Source organism: Chamaea fasciata, unplaced genomic scaffold (assembly GCF_029207755.1).
Source record: "Chamaea fasciata isolate MVZ Bird 193981 ecotype frontalis unplaced genomic scaffold, bChaFas1.0.hap1 SCAF_3, whole genome shotgun sequence".
NCBI classification, from domain to species: Eukaryota; Metazoa; Chordata; class Aves; order Passeriformes; family Sylviidae; genus Chamaea; species Chamaea fasciata.
Window position 1 is genome coordinate 58,800,793 of NW_027094088.1, and position 16,750 is coordinate 58,817,542.

The following is a 16,750-nucleotide window of genomic DNA, read 5'->3' on the forward strand; positions in this document are numbered from 1 at the left end:
AAAATTCTAAACCTTAAACAGAGGTATGGTAACTACTTCTTAATGCTGTTTACTAATAAAACCTAAATAAGAGCCTTTGTTGAACAACGCAGTCACAGGCTAAACAAATCCTGTTTTTTTACACCAAGTACAGGAAGTAATCTGTGCTTTGAACAAGATTTTCCATTCATGTGGTAAGGACCTTTCCTCCTCAGTGATGTTAAAATTTTTGTTCTACATTTAAAAGAATACCTCTAACCAGTTAAGCCCAAATGCCAATAATACGGCTTCAATCGATCACTCAATCAATCAGATAATGTTGTTATTTCAAATTAAAATTGTGTCTGGTATTTGAATCTCACTATGGGGAAAATAAACAAAAAACCAACCCTCCACACATATTAAGTAAAAAATCACACAAATTCCAGTGCCTAAATTGCATGGAAGTTTCAGTCTGGAAAATTTCCATCCTCCAGGGAAACCTTACCTAATCACATTATAAGGTTCAGGTTGGAGATGGTTTCTGTTTCCTGGGCCTTTTTCATGTCTACATCTCTTTTTTTGTTTAAATGCAAAAAACCAAGGGCTGTCACTAAATGCTCTGGTTATATTTTTCTCCAGCTGGAAGGTATGAAAAATATGTATGAGAATAATTATATTATGCAATTATGCTCCCTGTTGTACCTCAGACTTTCTGCAGTTAACTTACCAAAATGTACACCTTTCTAAGTGGCACAGTATAAACTCAGAAGCACTTGGTATAAAGATGATTTTAAGGGATTTGTTGGAGGTGATGACTGAATTTAGGATGTGGATTGTACAGTGAGGAAAACAGCACTATGCTGTGTACGTGCGAATGATCTCAGGAAAGATTACAGCAGCTAGTCCATCCAAGACTGCAGCCAGCTGAGCAGTGGAAGTGTCTCTTTCAGCTCTAACTGTTCTGTGGCATTAATTTAATGCTTTCTGACAGATGGGGTAGGGTGTAGGCATGGGGAGGGTGGTCCCTGCCTGACCCCAGAGTGCCTTAACTCTGGGCAGAAAGTCTGCAGCAGACTTGTGTCCCAGATGTGACACTGGTGTAGGCAGGCTCTTCTAGTAACATGAGAGAGCTGTTTGGTTGTTAGACTTCAAATCCTGGTCCACCCTGGAGTCATGGACTTGAGCATCTACCCCAGCTTAGAGGCGTGTTTCCAGCTCTGGTTGTAGCTCGGCACACCTCTGGGTTTTGTGCAAGAAGCAGTGTTAGGCAGCAAATGTTTGGTGGTTTTCTTTCAGAATATTTATAGGAAAACAAAACCATATACTGAGAATTTTTCTCTGGAATACATAGATTTTTTTTCTGAAAGTGACTCAACTTTATAAAGCCAAATATTTTAAGTATTTGCTTTTCTGAAGAAAAATCTAAAACCGTAAAAATGATGTTTTAGATAAATATTTGATCATTTCACAATTACATTTTTAAAAAGTCTCAGAAAAGATCTTGATGAATTCTAACAAGAAGAAATCATGTCACCATTTGAAAAAAATTTCTAAGATAATTTTTTAATATATGTGCTTGGTACACATTTTCAAAAGAAGTACAAAGACCAAAGTAATCAGTAAAAATGTAATAGTTCTTCCTGATGAGGAGTGCAGAAATCAGAGACTCTATAACTTGGTCTTCTGCAAAATTTTCAAGTGAACTCAGCCAGTACTCAATTTCACAGCCATCACTTTTTGCACTGAGTTAATCAGAGACATAGCAATTTCATGTAAATGATTGAACCAACCACAGATTAACTCTCCTAGATGTAGCAGTGCTAGTATAAAAATCAAATTTTTACTCTGCATTTGAGACTAAAGAATTAAATTTTCTTCCCTGTGTCACCACTGTCAACCTACACAAGGTGTTGTGTAAGTCTGCAGCCTTATTTAGAATCATTTACATGGCAATATACCGTACCATTGTGTCTTTAAAATGTAAGATTAATTTGGAACTACCTGTTTGAGCCAGAAAAAAAAAGAAAATCATAATTTTCTTTGACATTTTAGTGTAGAAACATTGCTGCAAACACATCAGAAACCTGTTGTTATTTCTATAAATGAAAATAAAGTCTGGTTTTTGTTTTCTGATATTTTGTGGGCCATATTTTCTAAGTAGGGACACTATGGTGAGATTATGGATATATTTGAATAACTTTCATCATTTGCACAAGCAGGTTTAAAGAACAAACCATGTTTATTACCATCAAAGGAATCAGAACAAATAAAAAATAGAAAAGCAGGAATAAGCAAGAAGGATTTCCATGTTTCTGGAGATGTTTTGAACTTGTAGGAAATCTAACTTCTTATAATGCTTGAACTGTTTGCATTTTCCTCCTATTTAATACATCACACATTAATATCTTGATCCTACTTATCATCAACTTGAGATGCAAGGCACTGTTGTGTTAAAATTTTGGCTTGCTTTATAAGGGAAAAAAAACCCCAAAACGTATGACAGTGTTCAGTTTGTGCAAGAGATAAACTGATAATAGGAAACAGAGAAGAGAAGAAGCAAAATTGAGGATGAGAAAGCTGGCCCTGGCAGATAAAAACATTTTCTTTATTCGTGTGATAGCAGCCTGTTGACTAAAATAAGGGCTTCTGTTGAAATAAGAGGTGAACAGCACACGTCATCTGGTTTAACATTATAATGACTAGAAATTTTTTTTTATTTTATATATTTTGAAAGTCAGCATTTTCACAAGTTGTAAGAGATTCAGTACTTAAGATGAAGGGAGCTCTGTAAAACCTCTCAGCTTGCCTGATGAGTACAAACCAAGCACCATGACCATAACCCATACTTGTGGTTGCAGAAGGCAGTGCCTTCACTTATATTTGAATGTGATATATCTTAAATGCTTCCTTCCTTGGGAGTCCTGATTTGAAGTGCTGGGGGTTTATAGTACATCTATTAATTTTTTTTTTTTTTCTGTTAGTGGAAGTCAGGTTCATGTATTTCAGTGTGCTCAGTTTGAAAGACTTTTTGGCCAGCTTTCAAGAAGGGTGCACAGGAAGAAGCATAGAGCAAATGATCATGAATAATAAACCATGATCTTCTTCCAGCAGGTTTTATGAAAAACAGGAGAGGTTTTTCCTTGTTGCATGCACTTATGTTTTGCAATCCCAAACACTTTGGGCATTTTGATATGGGGTGGATGTAGGACTTTTGTTCTCCATGCCTCTGGCAGTTAGGAAATGTCAAGCAGAAAATGCACTTTGCCTGCAGGGGAAGAAGTCACCGAGGTGCCCGGTGGGACAATATCTCTGCAGGCTTATTCACAACATGGCAGAGAGATAAACCCTGACAGCTGGGTCTTCCTTGCATGCCAGCAACAGTGAAAATTCCACAGAACCTCAAAGAATGAGGTAAAATGGGGAAGATAGGTAGTTATATGCATATTCCTTTTTAGTCATCTTTCAGTTTCCTTCTTTATTTCTTTGGCTAACAAGAGTTTGGTAGGAAGTGGCGAGGACAGAGGAAGGAAATACATTTCAAAGTCACAGGTTTCTTCATAATTAATGAAAATGAAAGGTGGATTCCCATTTTCACTACAACCCATCTAAATTACTCAATTATTGCTTATCTTATTGCTTGGCTCAAAGTGTCATTTTAGTGTCCCCATGTAGTAGGTGACCAGAGCAAACAAGATGTTGTTTATTTGAGAAAAAAAAGAGGTTTGGGAATTTCTTTTTGGCTTGGAGCAAAGTAATCTGTACAGATGTTCTTTGTGGAAAGTCAGAGAGGAAGTGTGAGGCAACCTAAATAACCAACCTATTCTATAAGCTAAAATGACTAATAGTTGAGTAAATAGGGCAGCACTCACCTGGGATGTAGAATGGCCCATTTAAACCCCTGCTCCAGTTTAACATTACAATAGAATATGGGATTATATTTTTTAATTTTCTTTTCTGCTGAAGCTATTCTAGTAAGTAAATACAGTTAGTTATTCTTCAGATCAGAGAAGTGTCTAAGGGCTCTGGTCCTCTTCCTTCTCTTGTTTCATTAAGAAATAATGCTGTGAGCCTTAGGGAAATAGCCATTAAAATATTTCCATACATTTTGGAACAGCAGGATTAATGAGATTTTCCTAAGGTTTTGGTTTTTTTAATACAATTTTGACCATTCTAATGTTTTCTTTCTTTCTTATTTATATGCTGTTTAAAAGGGGAAAGTGAAATTTCTCTTTAACCAAGTTGTAGTAAAAACATGTGAAAAGCATAACTTCACTGCTGCTCTTCATTATTTATTTCTGCATCTGAAGAGTGTAAGTTTTCCTACAAGATATATTGAAAAGATGTGTAAGGATTTGTTCTAATTTTTGTTTTTCTTTTCTTCACTTAGGAAAGCCAAACAAAACTGCTTTTTGAAGTGCTGTAATTGTTTAGGTAACTGACATTAAAAACCAATGACAGGATGTGAATTTCTAATTTTGGTGATGTCCCATGGTTTTGAGGGGAAGCTGGTTTTGAAGTAGTGATTGTAAGCACAGCAGGTGCTGGGATCTTGTAGCAGCAGGCAGAACTATCACGTTGGGTCAAAAGTCCTCTTTTTTGGGGGTAGATATAGCGATAATATTCCCATAACCCTTTCCTCGACTAACATACGCAGTATACAGAGTTTCAAAATTCTTGAGGTACATTCTGGTATTTAATGTATAAGCTGCCATTTTATGACTGTGTTTGGCCTCTGCAGCACTTGGGTAAATTTGCAAGTGTATGATGGAGCAGAGGGAAGAAGCAACATCAAGCTGAAATGGATTTCTGAATCTTTGTCATTCAGTCTGATATACTGGGGAATACATTCTTATTTCATGGGAAAACTGACTCATCTTCTTCAGAAATACCTTTTACTTCTGTAGTACAGTAATTCACAGTGGTGGTAATGCTAACTGAAACAGGGATTACTGAGAACAGTAATGATCCCTTACGGAGTATTTCAATCTTACCTCCAGAATAAAACTTTGGTCCATCTGAATCAGTTGGCATCCTTCCACTGACTTCTAAGTGCAGTGAAGTGGGTTGTGCTCCTCTTGGGTGGACATGGAGGTACTCAGCAGCATCTGAGCTCCCCAAGAACCCAACTTCAATATACTTTGCAGATTCATGTCAGCAAGGGTGGCCTTGATGCACACAAGCTCTGGCTGCCTCCTCTGGCCTTTCCTTTTTTGTAATTGATCTAGCAGTTTGAACAGTACGCAGAGAAAGAAATTGTGTTGACAATATTTTAATTATGTAATAAACTGCTCCTGCTTACCCTGTTCTTGTCCTCTAAATGAAATGGATGCAAATTTAGGATGCATATATATTCTATTCCTGTTTAAAGTAACCTTCTCTTTCCTAATACTGAAAGGAAATACTGCATGGCACCCTGCATCTTAAGAGTTGCATCATCAAAACTTTACTTTTCTTGTGAAAATATTAATCTTTAGCTTATTGAACTTGAAGGTAGATATGATAGAATGGGATGAAATCTTTGAAAGCAAAAGCAAGGGAAAAGCTTCTTTCATTTTAATACTGTCTTCTATATGCTGATATTTTGTGGAATATGATTGTTCTGAAATGCAAAATAATTCTCACCCCAGGGACATCATGTCTGACAGAGATGATTTAACATCACCCATCCAACCAGAGAGTGAACACTTACATGGAAATTAAATAATTGTAGCCTACGCGGAAGCTCTGTGGTCTAATTAAACCGAGGGCACCGGAGCACCACTGAGAGCCCTCCAGCTCATCACTGCCATAAACAGGCTGGAGCACCCAACCTCTCGAGAATTACTTCATGTTAATAAAGTCTTTACAACCAAGCAGAGTAAAAAAAAAAGTAGTTCTACTTTCTTGTAGATGTCAAAAAAATTTTAAAGTCCATTTTGAGTTGCTGAGGAATGTGGGGTAAACCTCTAGGCTCACCCTAGATGTACAGAATTTATGGGCAGCTGTAATTTGAAATAGTACAAAAGAGGCAGAAACAGGAATGAAAACTTCTGAGTAGTTTATATCCCCTCTCCTGCTGGAATGTGGCTAAACAAGATTGGGCAGGGAGAAATATAGTGACAGTGCAAGACTGGGATGGGAGAAAACAAGCAAGATTATAACAGAGGTTTTGTCCAGATGCAGATTTTTTTTCCTGCTCCTCATTGATGCACTTGGGCAAAATAAAAATTTTGGAAACTTCATTCCTTGAGTTCGCAGAGTGCTGAGGTTGCATCTCAAGCTAAGTACAATCTAAGATTGAGTCTCCTATTTTAAAATAAAAGTACCATAGAATTTTTAGTCCTGTCTTCATGCCTGCATTGAAATAGTCACATTGAGATATGTTCTCCTTCTTCTTTTTCTATTCATTTTACCATTGATAGGTTGAGCCATTGATCCAGAAAGGCCATGAGAACCTGGTGCACCATATCCTGCTCTACCAGTGCAGCAGCAATTTGAATGACAGTGTTCTGGACTATGGGCATGAGTGTTACCACCCCAACATGCCGGACTCTTTTCTTACATGTGAGACGGTCATTTTTGCTTGGGCCATTGGAGGAGAGGTAGGATGAATGTCTGCCTCGCATGGTTCATCAGTGGGGCTTTGTGAGGGAGTGTATCATCGTGAAATTTCTTCTTAGTATATTAGTGATTACTTAATCTGTCTGTTTTTAAGGGTACAGGATCACATAAATGCCTCACCAGTAAGTCCTCAACCTCCTCTTGGCCTTTCAAGTATGTAATGCAATGGTCATCTTGAGTGACAACCCAAAAGTAATGAAAACAGTAGAGAGGGAGTTGATGCCCTAGGGAAAGAAGATAGCTTTGGAGCATGGAAGTCTGTCACTGTATCAGCTTGTCCCATCTGATGTGGAAATACAGTGCCTCCAGCAATGACCAGTATCTGCTACCTCTAGATAATGACAGAAAGAAAAGCAGTGTCTGTACATGACTTCATAAAAGACAGAGGCAAAACTCTCCAAATGAAGTTGTACATTAATTTATTTAATTTTGTGACTCACCAGGACTTGATTTCACTGTTGCCCCATTCAGGCTTACCATTCTGAAGTTTCGTACCTGTCCAAAGAAACATCATTTCAGTGTAGGAGAGATCCTGTGTTAGTGCAGAGCCAGCATAAGGACCACTTTCCTATGGCAGTGGGGCATATCTACAGAAAATACAGGCTGTGATTCCATGCCTACCCCAGGCTGTACTTGCAGCTAATTGCATGTTAATTTAGACTTCAGTTAATGCTTTCAGCTGACATAACACAGCATGACTGCCAAAGGAATCCCAGCTCTTTACACCCTTGATTCACTGTGTGCCCACCCAAATGATGGTTTGGGCACAGAGAGGGACTGGGGTGATGGTACTTTCTGGAACCTTAATTTACCAGCCTGCAGACCAAACCCATCTGCAAATGCTGCTGTGTGAGGAAGCAGAAGTTGCTACGTGGACCCATCAAAAGAAGTTTAATTCACTATGAGCACTATCCCTGGTGTGTGCTTTGTGCATTTTTGCCATCAGCTATGCTCTGACCTAGTATTTGTACTTTCAACTATCTTAATCTAAGTGAAATTAAAAATTCATATAAATAAATTATTATTTGACAAGTCCTATGGAGCTTTTTGCAAGGCTGGTCCTGTTGTTAAAGGTCTGTAGAGAGGAATCTGACAGATCTGGGTTACATTCAGCTTTGCCCAAGTACCCATTTCACTAACTTTAGCCTACCTTTATGTAGAATGAAGGTGATAATAATTTTTACTATATACTACAATGAACTCATTAATGTCCATCATGCATCAGAAAGTTGGAATCTCAAATTGCAGATTTCAGAAAGTTAGAATATCAAATGAATATTAAAATATTAGCTATATACAATGAAATAGTGCAGATTAATTCCAATTGAAGTGAATTTGGTAAATGAGTTCACTTAGGAGATACTGGTATTTTGGTTTGAATTGGGAGTGAGCTTTTGAAGCAGGTCTCCCAGGTATCCTCACTTTGTTTATCATCATGAGTGGTTTGAGAATTTGCACAGGCCTCCCTGGGATGAAGTTAAAATAAATGTGCAGGGGTGAACCCAGCACCTTTAGCAATAAAAGAGGTTCAGTGCATGGGACCTGACCAGAGCTTATCCAGAGGAGCATCATTTGGGGAGAGTGGGTCCAGCACAAGATGTTTCACCATGCAGAGCTACTTCTGCACTATTGGCGTGGTAATGGAAGCATAGCCATGAAGATCACCTTTATTGTGCAGATCATTTTACTTAGAATACAATTACTTGTGCACAAAAAGCCAGTTAATTACATGCAACCTCAGTATTCCCTGGAAATTACTGCTTTTTGAAACTGGGAACATTTAAAATGTTGATTCACTTCTTCATAAAGGTTTTATTGTCAAACTACGTGCTTAATGATGCAATGTTTATAAGTTTAAAATGGAATTTTTCTTTTCTGCTCAAACAATAAATACAGAATAAATAATCATAAGATCACAGGATAATGCAGGTTGGAAAGGACCTCAGGAAGTCTCTAATCCAGCCTCCTACTCAAAGCCGGGTCAGAGGTGAGATTAGACTAGTTTGCTCAGAGCCTTGTCCTCTGGGAATCATGGGATCTCCTATTTTATATTGACATAGTTATTAAGTTTATTGAGTACATAACAGGTAAATTTTATCACAATGCCATGTTCAGAAATCTGTAAAAGAAGCTATATTTGTAAATTTTATGATTAATATGGTTGTATCATTGCACGAAGGAGTCAATGTACTAACAAAGTGAAATTAACTCTTAAGTGTGGCAGAAAATACCTTAACTCTTCATTGATTTCTGTGTGTATTTATTGCTAGGGCTTCACCTACCCTCCTCATGTTGGCTTATCCATTGGCACAGCAGCCGACCCTGTGTTTGTCCTTATGGAGGTGCATTATGACAATCCATCATTCACAGAAGGTTGGTAAGCCTCACAGTCTTTAAAACAATGCCAGACTAGAAAATGTACCACGCACAAGTGCTCATCCCTCCACTGCATGACAAACAGAGCAAATAAAAGACAAGGGTTATTTTTTCCTGATCAATAGTTCCTGGTTCACAGTGTTTTTCCCACTGCCCTTGAATTTTATTTTTTTTTTTTGCAGTGTTTTTTTAGATAAATATCTGAATGAACTGTGGACAGTTTCTAAAGTGTAGGCTCAGGTTTGTAGACCATTCACTGAGTAAAGTCAGTTTATCTTAAAAGGTAAGCTTTTAATTTAAAATAGTGTTTTAAAATTGTGCCTCTGAAATTTAATTATATTTAGAAGAACTAAAAGGAAGAGACCAAGGATCCCAGGAAAATCAGGGGAACTTTGAAGATGCCTTTGGGAAAGATACTTTTTTGTTTTGAAAGAGAAGTTTATTAACCTACTGTACCTGAGAATATTGTGGTGGTTGCTACATATGAACTGAGTAAAATCCAATGCAGCATAGTATACTGACCTTTCTTTACACCCCCATGTGTTAAAATAAAATTTGCTATGTGGGCTATGGCATTCTGCCTTACTGTCGTTTCCCATCTTCATCTTTTAAATTAATTATCTGATTTTTTTTTTTAATTCAGTGACAGACTCTCTGCTTTCAGTGTGTGGGATACAATAAACTTCATTTGCGTCATTGATATTGTATGCTTTTTCATCAAATGTTGCATGAAAGCCTAGGAAGTCACATGCTGAAAAATTATGTCTGATTTGGTTGTGTCCCTAAATCCATCATTTTGTTTGAATTGACTGTGCTGTATGATAGTGTTGGTTTAGATAAAGTAACACAAATGAAAAACTGGAAATCGATAATATTTTGTTTCCTTTTAAGCAATAGGAACAATTTTACCTTGCTCGGATGGTCCCAAGAGACCTGGGAAAATTCAGATAGTGTAGGCAGAGCAGGATGTTTGTAATCCAGGCCTTCTTCTTCTCCTCCCTGGCAAGATCAGGAGTGTACACCTGGGTGCTCCATCTGCTTCAGGTGGGGACAAATGAGTTCTCCTGACAAAACAGCAAACCTACTACTGGGTCACCTTCATTTGTGTGTTTTGGCACCTGCATTTTCCCAGTTTGGGTCTTGTGGTGAAAGGCTGCACTGTTTACCTCACATTGTGACCTGGGGTAATGTTTTCCTAAGTGACTCAGATTGGTAGTGACTCTTGGCTCACAGATAGGAGGAGTTCAAACATTTTTTAGTTTAACATGGATGGGTTTCACTGTTTCTGGTTTTGTAGTCCTTAACATTCACTTCTCATTTGAAAGGTGGCCTCTTTTGAGGTTGTTGATCAGAAACTCTGACATACCAGAGTTGTGGCCTACATAAGAGTGTGTGACATTTAGAAGTTAACAACCTCTAACAATTTCTGAAGCAGAAATACCACAAAGGAAAAATTCAAGTTGATGAGGTTGTACAGATATTTCCAAGATGGGAGTGGTTATGTGTTCCCAAATGCTAAAGTTGGGATGTTGTGGGACATGATATATCACCTTAAATGTGACTCGTATGTTGCAGAACATGGCTGATTACCATTCTTAGTTGGCAATGCACAGTTCATATACTTTGTTCCTTAATAATTATATGCACTACTCCATCTTAGGTGTTTTAGTGACTGGGTAACAGTCTCTGCTCTGTCCCTCTGCCATTTGCTTACCTTAAAATAGACTGCTGATATCATATTGATGTAAAATTTGGCTTCAGGCACTGCTATGTCTGTTTTGTTTTTCAGAAAACTAATATAGGTCACTAGGAGGCATCTTACCTTCTCTGAGATATTTCATATGTTTTTTGCATTTTCCATTTTCAAAATTGAAATTATTTCAGTTACTACTCAAAAATACCAAGAAATGAACAGATGAACTAATAGAATGTTGTTCCTGTGCAAACACAAATTAATCTTTTTTTTATGTATATCTTGACTAATAAAAATGACTAATAGAAGACAAATATTCTGAGCATTTAGATTATAAAGGCAACATAAATTATTAATAGATGCATAAACACATATGGCTAAACATATGTGGGTGAACAAAATAGGTTTGTATTATTTTGACACAGCTTCCAAACAGTGGGCTTTGGTTCTTTAAACTAATTTTTGAAATCAAGATAAGTCCTTGAGTCAGAGGAACATTGAAATACTCTGTAATTCTCTTGTCTACTTCATTCAAGGTGGGGGTATTGTCTACAAGTCTGGGATTTAGTAAGGCAATTTTCATGTTTAATTGATGCTCTCTTAATTGGAGAGATTGTAAAAGGGATGTATTTTTTAACCTCATGTAGGCTGTAATGTAACAGGCAATCCAAAGCAAAGGGAAAATATAATGAATGGTAGGATCCCAGATGAAGAAATAGCTAAAATTCTCAACTAGAAGACAGCACGTGGCTTGAAAATCTTGAGGAGAAAAAAACACATCCTGCATGTGGTTTCACTCATTTCCATGTTATTGAGGTTGATTCCTTGATTTTCATGTAGAAAATTTATGACATAGCATGAAAAAAATGAAACAATTTAGTTTGGGGTTTTTTTCTCCTTTAAAAAAACTGTTTTTTAGCCATGGCTAACTGTGTTCTTTTGTTTCAGGCTTGATAGATAACTCTGGTTTGAGGCTAATTTATACTCCAGTTTTAAGGAAATACGATGCTGGGGTTATTGAAGCTGGTCTTTGGGTCAGCCTCTTTCACAATATCCCACCAGGCATGCCTGAATTTGTGTCAGAGGGTCATTGCACACTGGAATGTCTGGAAGAGGTATGTCCCTTGCCTAAATCCACTGGTTTTCATTCATGGACATAATTGGAAGAGTCACTTGAACTTCTTGGGTAGATTGATAGTTACAGTTAAAAGATGTGAGCAAAGGCATCTAGTGGTACATGTTGTCTTCCAAAAGGTTGTCTTTTTGAACTGGGTACTTGGCACGCTCACTACTCAGGCTGCTTTACTTATTTCAGTAATAATGGATGACACAGGGCTTGCAATGTTTTAATTTCGAGTTCAGTATGTAAGCATACACTGCTTTCTGTGGCAAAGCTATTAATAACTCAGAATAGCTAGACCAGAAAAAAAAGTTGAGGCTAATTCAGACCTGTGTATGTGAAAAAGGCTTCTAATGATGAAATGAAAGCCTGAAAGGTATTCTTACACCAACCACAGAAACTGAAGACCTGAACAGGTTTTACATTTATCAAGTACTTGGTTTCATTAAGATAACTTAAATATCTCTGCAGGTAATAGAAGTCTAAAATCTGTGGTGAATGTATAATGGGAGATTCTCATGTACTTTGTCATTTATAGAGAAAGGTTGAGTTAATAACAAGGTTTACAATGAAGGCCGAATTAGATACAAAATTTAGATTTGTTCTTGGTGGTGTTAAATGTTATGTATTGTCCTGGCATTTTTCAGCCTTAAAACTCTTGAGTAACCAATTATCATGAGGTTTCTGACCCTAGGGCTGTTCTTGAAAGGTATTGTGATAACAGATTATTTCTACCTTGAGCTCTGAACAAGAATTAAAGTTGAGCATACTCAATGCAAAGTTTAGATCAGTAGATCTCAGCTAGAATGGGAGTGAAATCAGATTTTTGTCAATTTGGAAAAGTTAATTTGCAAATGTTTTTTACCTGGAAAAAAGTTTTAGATGTAAATTTACAGTATTTCACTACCAGTTCACTCAAAGATGGAAAGTAGAGGATCTCTCAGTTTAAAGTGCATCTCTTGGTATCATTCATAAGTGCATAGAAATTCCTTTTCACAATAAACATCCACATTCATTACTATCAGCCATTAGCACCAAAATAATGTGCAGGTTTTAGTACGATTCCCTTGAAAGTCTTAAAACTATTGAGAATTATTTGCAGTCCTTTTGATTTTCATTTTTAAAAATGTGTGTGTTAGGAGTAAAAACATGTTTTTGTTATAAAAAATAATCACAGTAAAAACTCTAGCCTTTTTTGTACATAAACCGTGAATTTCACTTACAGTTTTAGTTTTGCTCCAGGCTGTGTTTTTCAGTAAACTGAGTGAATTCAAAATGCATTAATGTCGCCCTGATTTTCAGCCTTCTGATGACTGTTTACATATTTCTAGTGGAGTCTCTCACAGATGTAACATAAACGAGTAGATTGTTTTCACATACCAATGTGTGATGGACTTCTGAGATGACCATTGGGGTCAGAGAGGTGTCCCTTTTGTCCTCCAGTCCTGAATCAAACTCCAAATCCTATTTAAACCCCAAGTGATAATAAACACTCTCTCTTTTCCTCACTTCAGTCTGTCAAGTGAGTGTGGTTCTTTCGTGTCCGTAACAGCGACACATTAATGAATGTATTTTCATTCTGTTTGTAGATGGCATTACATTACATTACATTATATTACATTACATTACATTACATTACATTACATTACATTACATTACTTGGGAGCACTGATGGTGTTGGTTTCTCTTGGCCAGGCTCTAGCGGCTGAGAGACCTGCTGGGATTCAGGTGTTTGCAGTTCTTCTCCACGCTCACCTTGCCGGCAGAGCTATCAGGATGCGCCACTTCCACAACGGCGAGGAGCAAAAGCTACTTGCTTATGACGATGAGTTTGATTTCAACTTCCAGGAGTTTCAGTACCTGAAAGAAGAGAGAACCATCTTGCCAGTACGACACTCTTAATTCTTTTCCTGAAAGTGTTTATGAGATCCTGTGCCTAACATTTTCTCACCTTTAGGATTAAATTTGCTACAGAATTTCTTAGTGTAGCATCATAGAATTCTTGGATGTTCTGGTAATTTTTCCACTTATCACAGAGTCACTAACGCATTAAAGTTTCAGTGTCTCAGCAGTGTCCACATGAGTCACCACAGAACTGGCTTCGTTCACCAAATTGAGCTATTCCTTGGGTGTGTTTGATATCCATAATAACTTGATTTAAACTTTGCTATCACAAATGTTTGAACAAAGCAGATTAGAAAATCCCTTGTGATGGCTGTACCATCTTCATGCATCCAGAAAGATGAATGATGGAAATGCCACCACATGGCTTTACAGAGATGTAGGACCAAGTAGCATATCTTCAGTGTTAGCACACAGCAAGTATCCAGCCTTACAAACATGTTTAAAAATCAGCCAAGTCTTCTGTTTGTTTCACAGTTTTTGTTGTTGAGAGTATCATGTTCCACATGATATTTCACTGGAAAACAAAACCCTTTGAAAGAAGAAATCATACAACTCTATCTACTGTATTCCTGAAAATAATGCAACATAACTTGTAGAAGTATTCTAACTACTATTATAAAGCTGTAGCTATGCATAGGTATTGCATGAGAAGAGTGTATTTTTTTCCGTGTCACTCATTTAAAAATTATTCACTCTTCTTTTGCTCCACCCAGTATCTTTTTCAAGTTTTGGCATGATGACAGAAATTTTAGTGCTGAGAGTCTGGGTGATCCAGATCTGACCAGCAGAGCAGCTTGTCCTGATGCATGTGAACAAGCATGTTACTAAATTGCCAGATGCAAAATGTCAAAAAATGGAATTTGTTTACAGTTGGAACCACTAAGGGAGACAGATCTGAAAAGACCATTAAAATGACTGAACTTCAAGTATGGTCAGGAGCCCTATGATTTAAACTTCGGGGGCTTCTCTTCAAGCCCCTTTCTCTCTCCCTCTCCCACACTGTGAGACTTTGATATTCTTGCTTTGAAGACAAGAAGCTAAAATGCTAACTTTATAGTTTAATTTCTACAGCAAAACCTGGATGTTGAAGTGCAGAATTTACTCTTTGAAGTCAAATTGCTTGTAGTCTAGGGGCTTCAACAACAACCGGGTGTTACCTCCTTCAGGAAAGAAGGTTGAAGGGTTCAGGAAGAGGGCTGGCAGAAGATGACAGGTTTACAGAGAAAGCCTGTAATATTTTTAGGAAAATCCATGCAATTATAGCAGTAGGCCTCTTAAAATTCAAGAACATAAGGGGATGGACAGCAAAAAAACTATGAAGGGTATTTGATAGCAACAGCAACTTGACAAAAAAGCCAGCTCGAGTAGAAGATGGAATTCTTTCTCTGAAGAAAACCAATTTTTTATGCTTTTCATTATTTTCATCTTATGCAAAACTACCAGTGCCGCTTAACATACATCATCTGGTGTAATTCAGAGAACAGTTTAATCAATTAACTAATAGTATGATTTTTCATGGAAGTTTTTGTTACATTCTTGGGAGAGCTTATGGAAAGAGAGAATATCATTCCTTCAGCTTGTGGAGTCCAGGTTATTTGTTTTCTTCACATAGTAGCACTCTCTTCTCCCTTTGGAAGCAGCAGATCTAGTCTCACAGAAGGAACAATTTTAGTGAATGTTATCGAGTCTATAAGATACGAGAGCCAGAGACCTCACTGGCGGGAACAGCATATTCCCACTGGAAGCAGTGACGCTGTGCCAGTTCACACTGCTTCAGAAACCTCTGTCTCCATTTGGCTGACATGAGGCTGACGCACCTCCTTCCAGCAGTCTGGAGTACAGATTGTGCTAGCCTTGATCTGGAGAAAGAGCTTGTAGGAAAGGAGAAATTCTCAGCCTTTGAAGGGTGATCTGCTTTTTTTTAGGGAAGAATAAACATTGATAAGGGAAGATGATGATACAAAAAAAAAAAAAAAATCCACTTGATTCTCATGGTGATTTTCAGATTTGTACTTGATTAGGTACATGGAGTGAAGGTATTACCAAATAGTAGATCAGTTTGTCAAGACACCAAAAAGTTAATTGTAGGTGCTTGAGAAGGTAAGTATTCCGCCTTTCCCACACATTTCTGTCAATGTAGTGAAGTCTTTACCTGCCACTCCTGTACTCCCAGGCTTGGCAGAGATATAGTTGTTTTTGTGGTGTAGAAAGCCTTCTTTTCCTCATTTGCCAAATATTTCTGTTGAAGTTGGCAGTGTAAATTAGCCTGGATAAAGAAACACTGGATGAGTTTTGGAGCAATAATCATTTGTATACATTGTCTTCTGTATAGTTTCCAGAGAATTGGATGATAACTGGGTACTTTCATTGCTATTTTAAAAGAAATCCAGACAGCAATCTTAATAAGACTCCTTTTAAATCCATGGGTGATCCCTGAGGTTGGGATAATATGAATGCAGAGTGCCAAGGCCTTAACATATGGCAGTTACCTAACCCTTCACTCTATGAAACAGTCGTATCCACTGCTCTGATATTTATTTCATAAGTGCTTGCTGTCATCTGTGGTTACCTGAAGCTGATGTTGATAAAATTCAGAACTGTGACCTTCCTAAATTTCGTATTTCAGGGGGATAATTTGGTCACAGAATGCCACTACAGTACTGTGGACCGAATTCGCATGACATGGGTAAGCAAAATTTTGGTGGATCAAAATAAGTACACAGATAATATTGGGGACTAAAACCTTTTTCATTGAACACTATTTTTAAAAAGTGAATTTACTTGTTCATGCCTGTGTACACATAATTATGTATTGTCTTTCCTTTCATAGATTCTTAGGTTTTAAAGTCATCTGAACTATTGTGATCTTAGTCTGACCTCTTGCATAAGGCATTCATATGACTAGTTTATAAAAATGAGCAGGTCTGCTCACAAAAAATCCTTAGAAGTCAAACTTTTCTAGTATAAGGACTGCTTTCTTCACAACATGTATTAACATGCAAATTCTGTGTACTCTAGTGAACTATTTTAATGAACTTGTTATGCATTTTTCCCTGAAGTTGTAATTGCCAGTTCCTATGTATTGATTTTTAGAT

At 37.3% G+C, this 16,750-nt stretch overlaps 1 protein-coding gene across 1 annotated transcript in view; it reads left to right on the plus strand.

Moving 5' to 3' along the window:
• Nucleotides 1-16,750, plus strand: part of MOXD1 (monooxygenase DBH like 1) — a 49,958-nt gene that overhangs the window by 25,444 nt on the left and 7,764 nt on the right. The window contains exons 5-9 of the mRNA XM_066180477.1: nucleotides 6,363-6,542; nucleotides 8,832-8,934; nucleotides 11,579-11,745; nucleotides 13,446-13,637; nucleotides 16,282-16,341. Of these exons, the coding sequence (XP_066036574.1) occupies nucleotides 6,363-6,542; nucleotides 8,832-8,934; nucleotides 11,579-11,745; nucleotides 13,446-13,637; nucleotides 16,282-16,341 (702 nt within the window). The remainder of the gene's footprint in view (nucleotides 1-6,362; nucleotides 6,543-8,831; nucleotides 8,935-11,578; nucleotides 11,746-13,445; nucleotides 13,638-16,281; nucleotides 16,342-16,750) is intronic.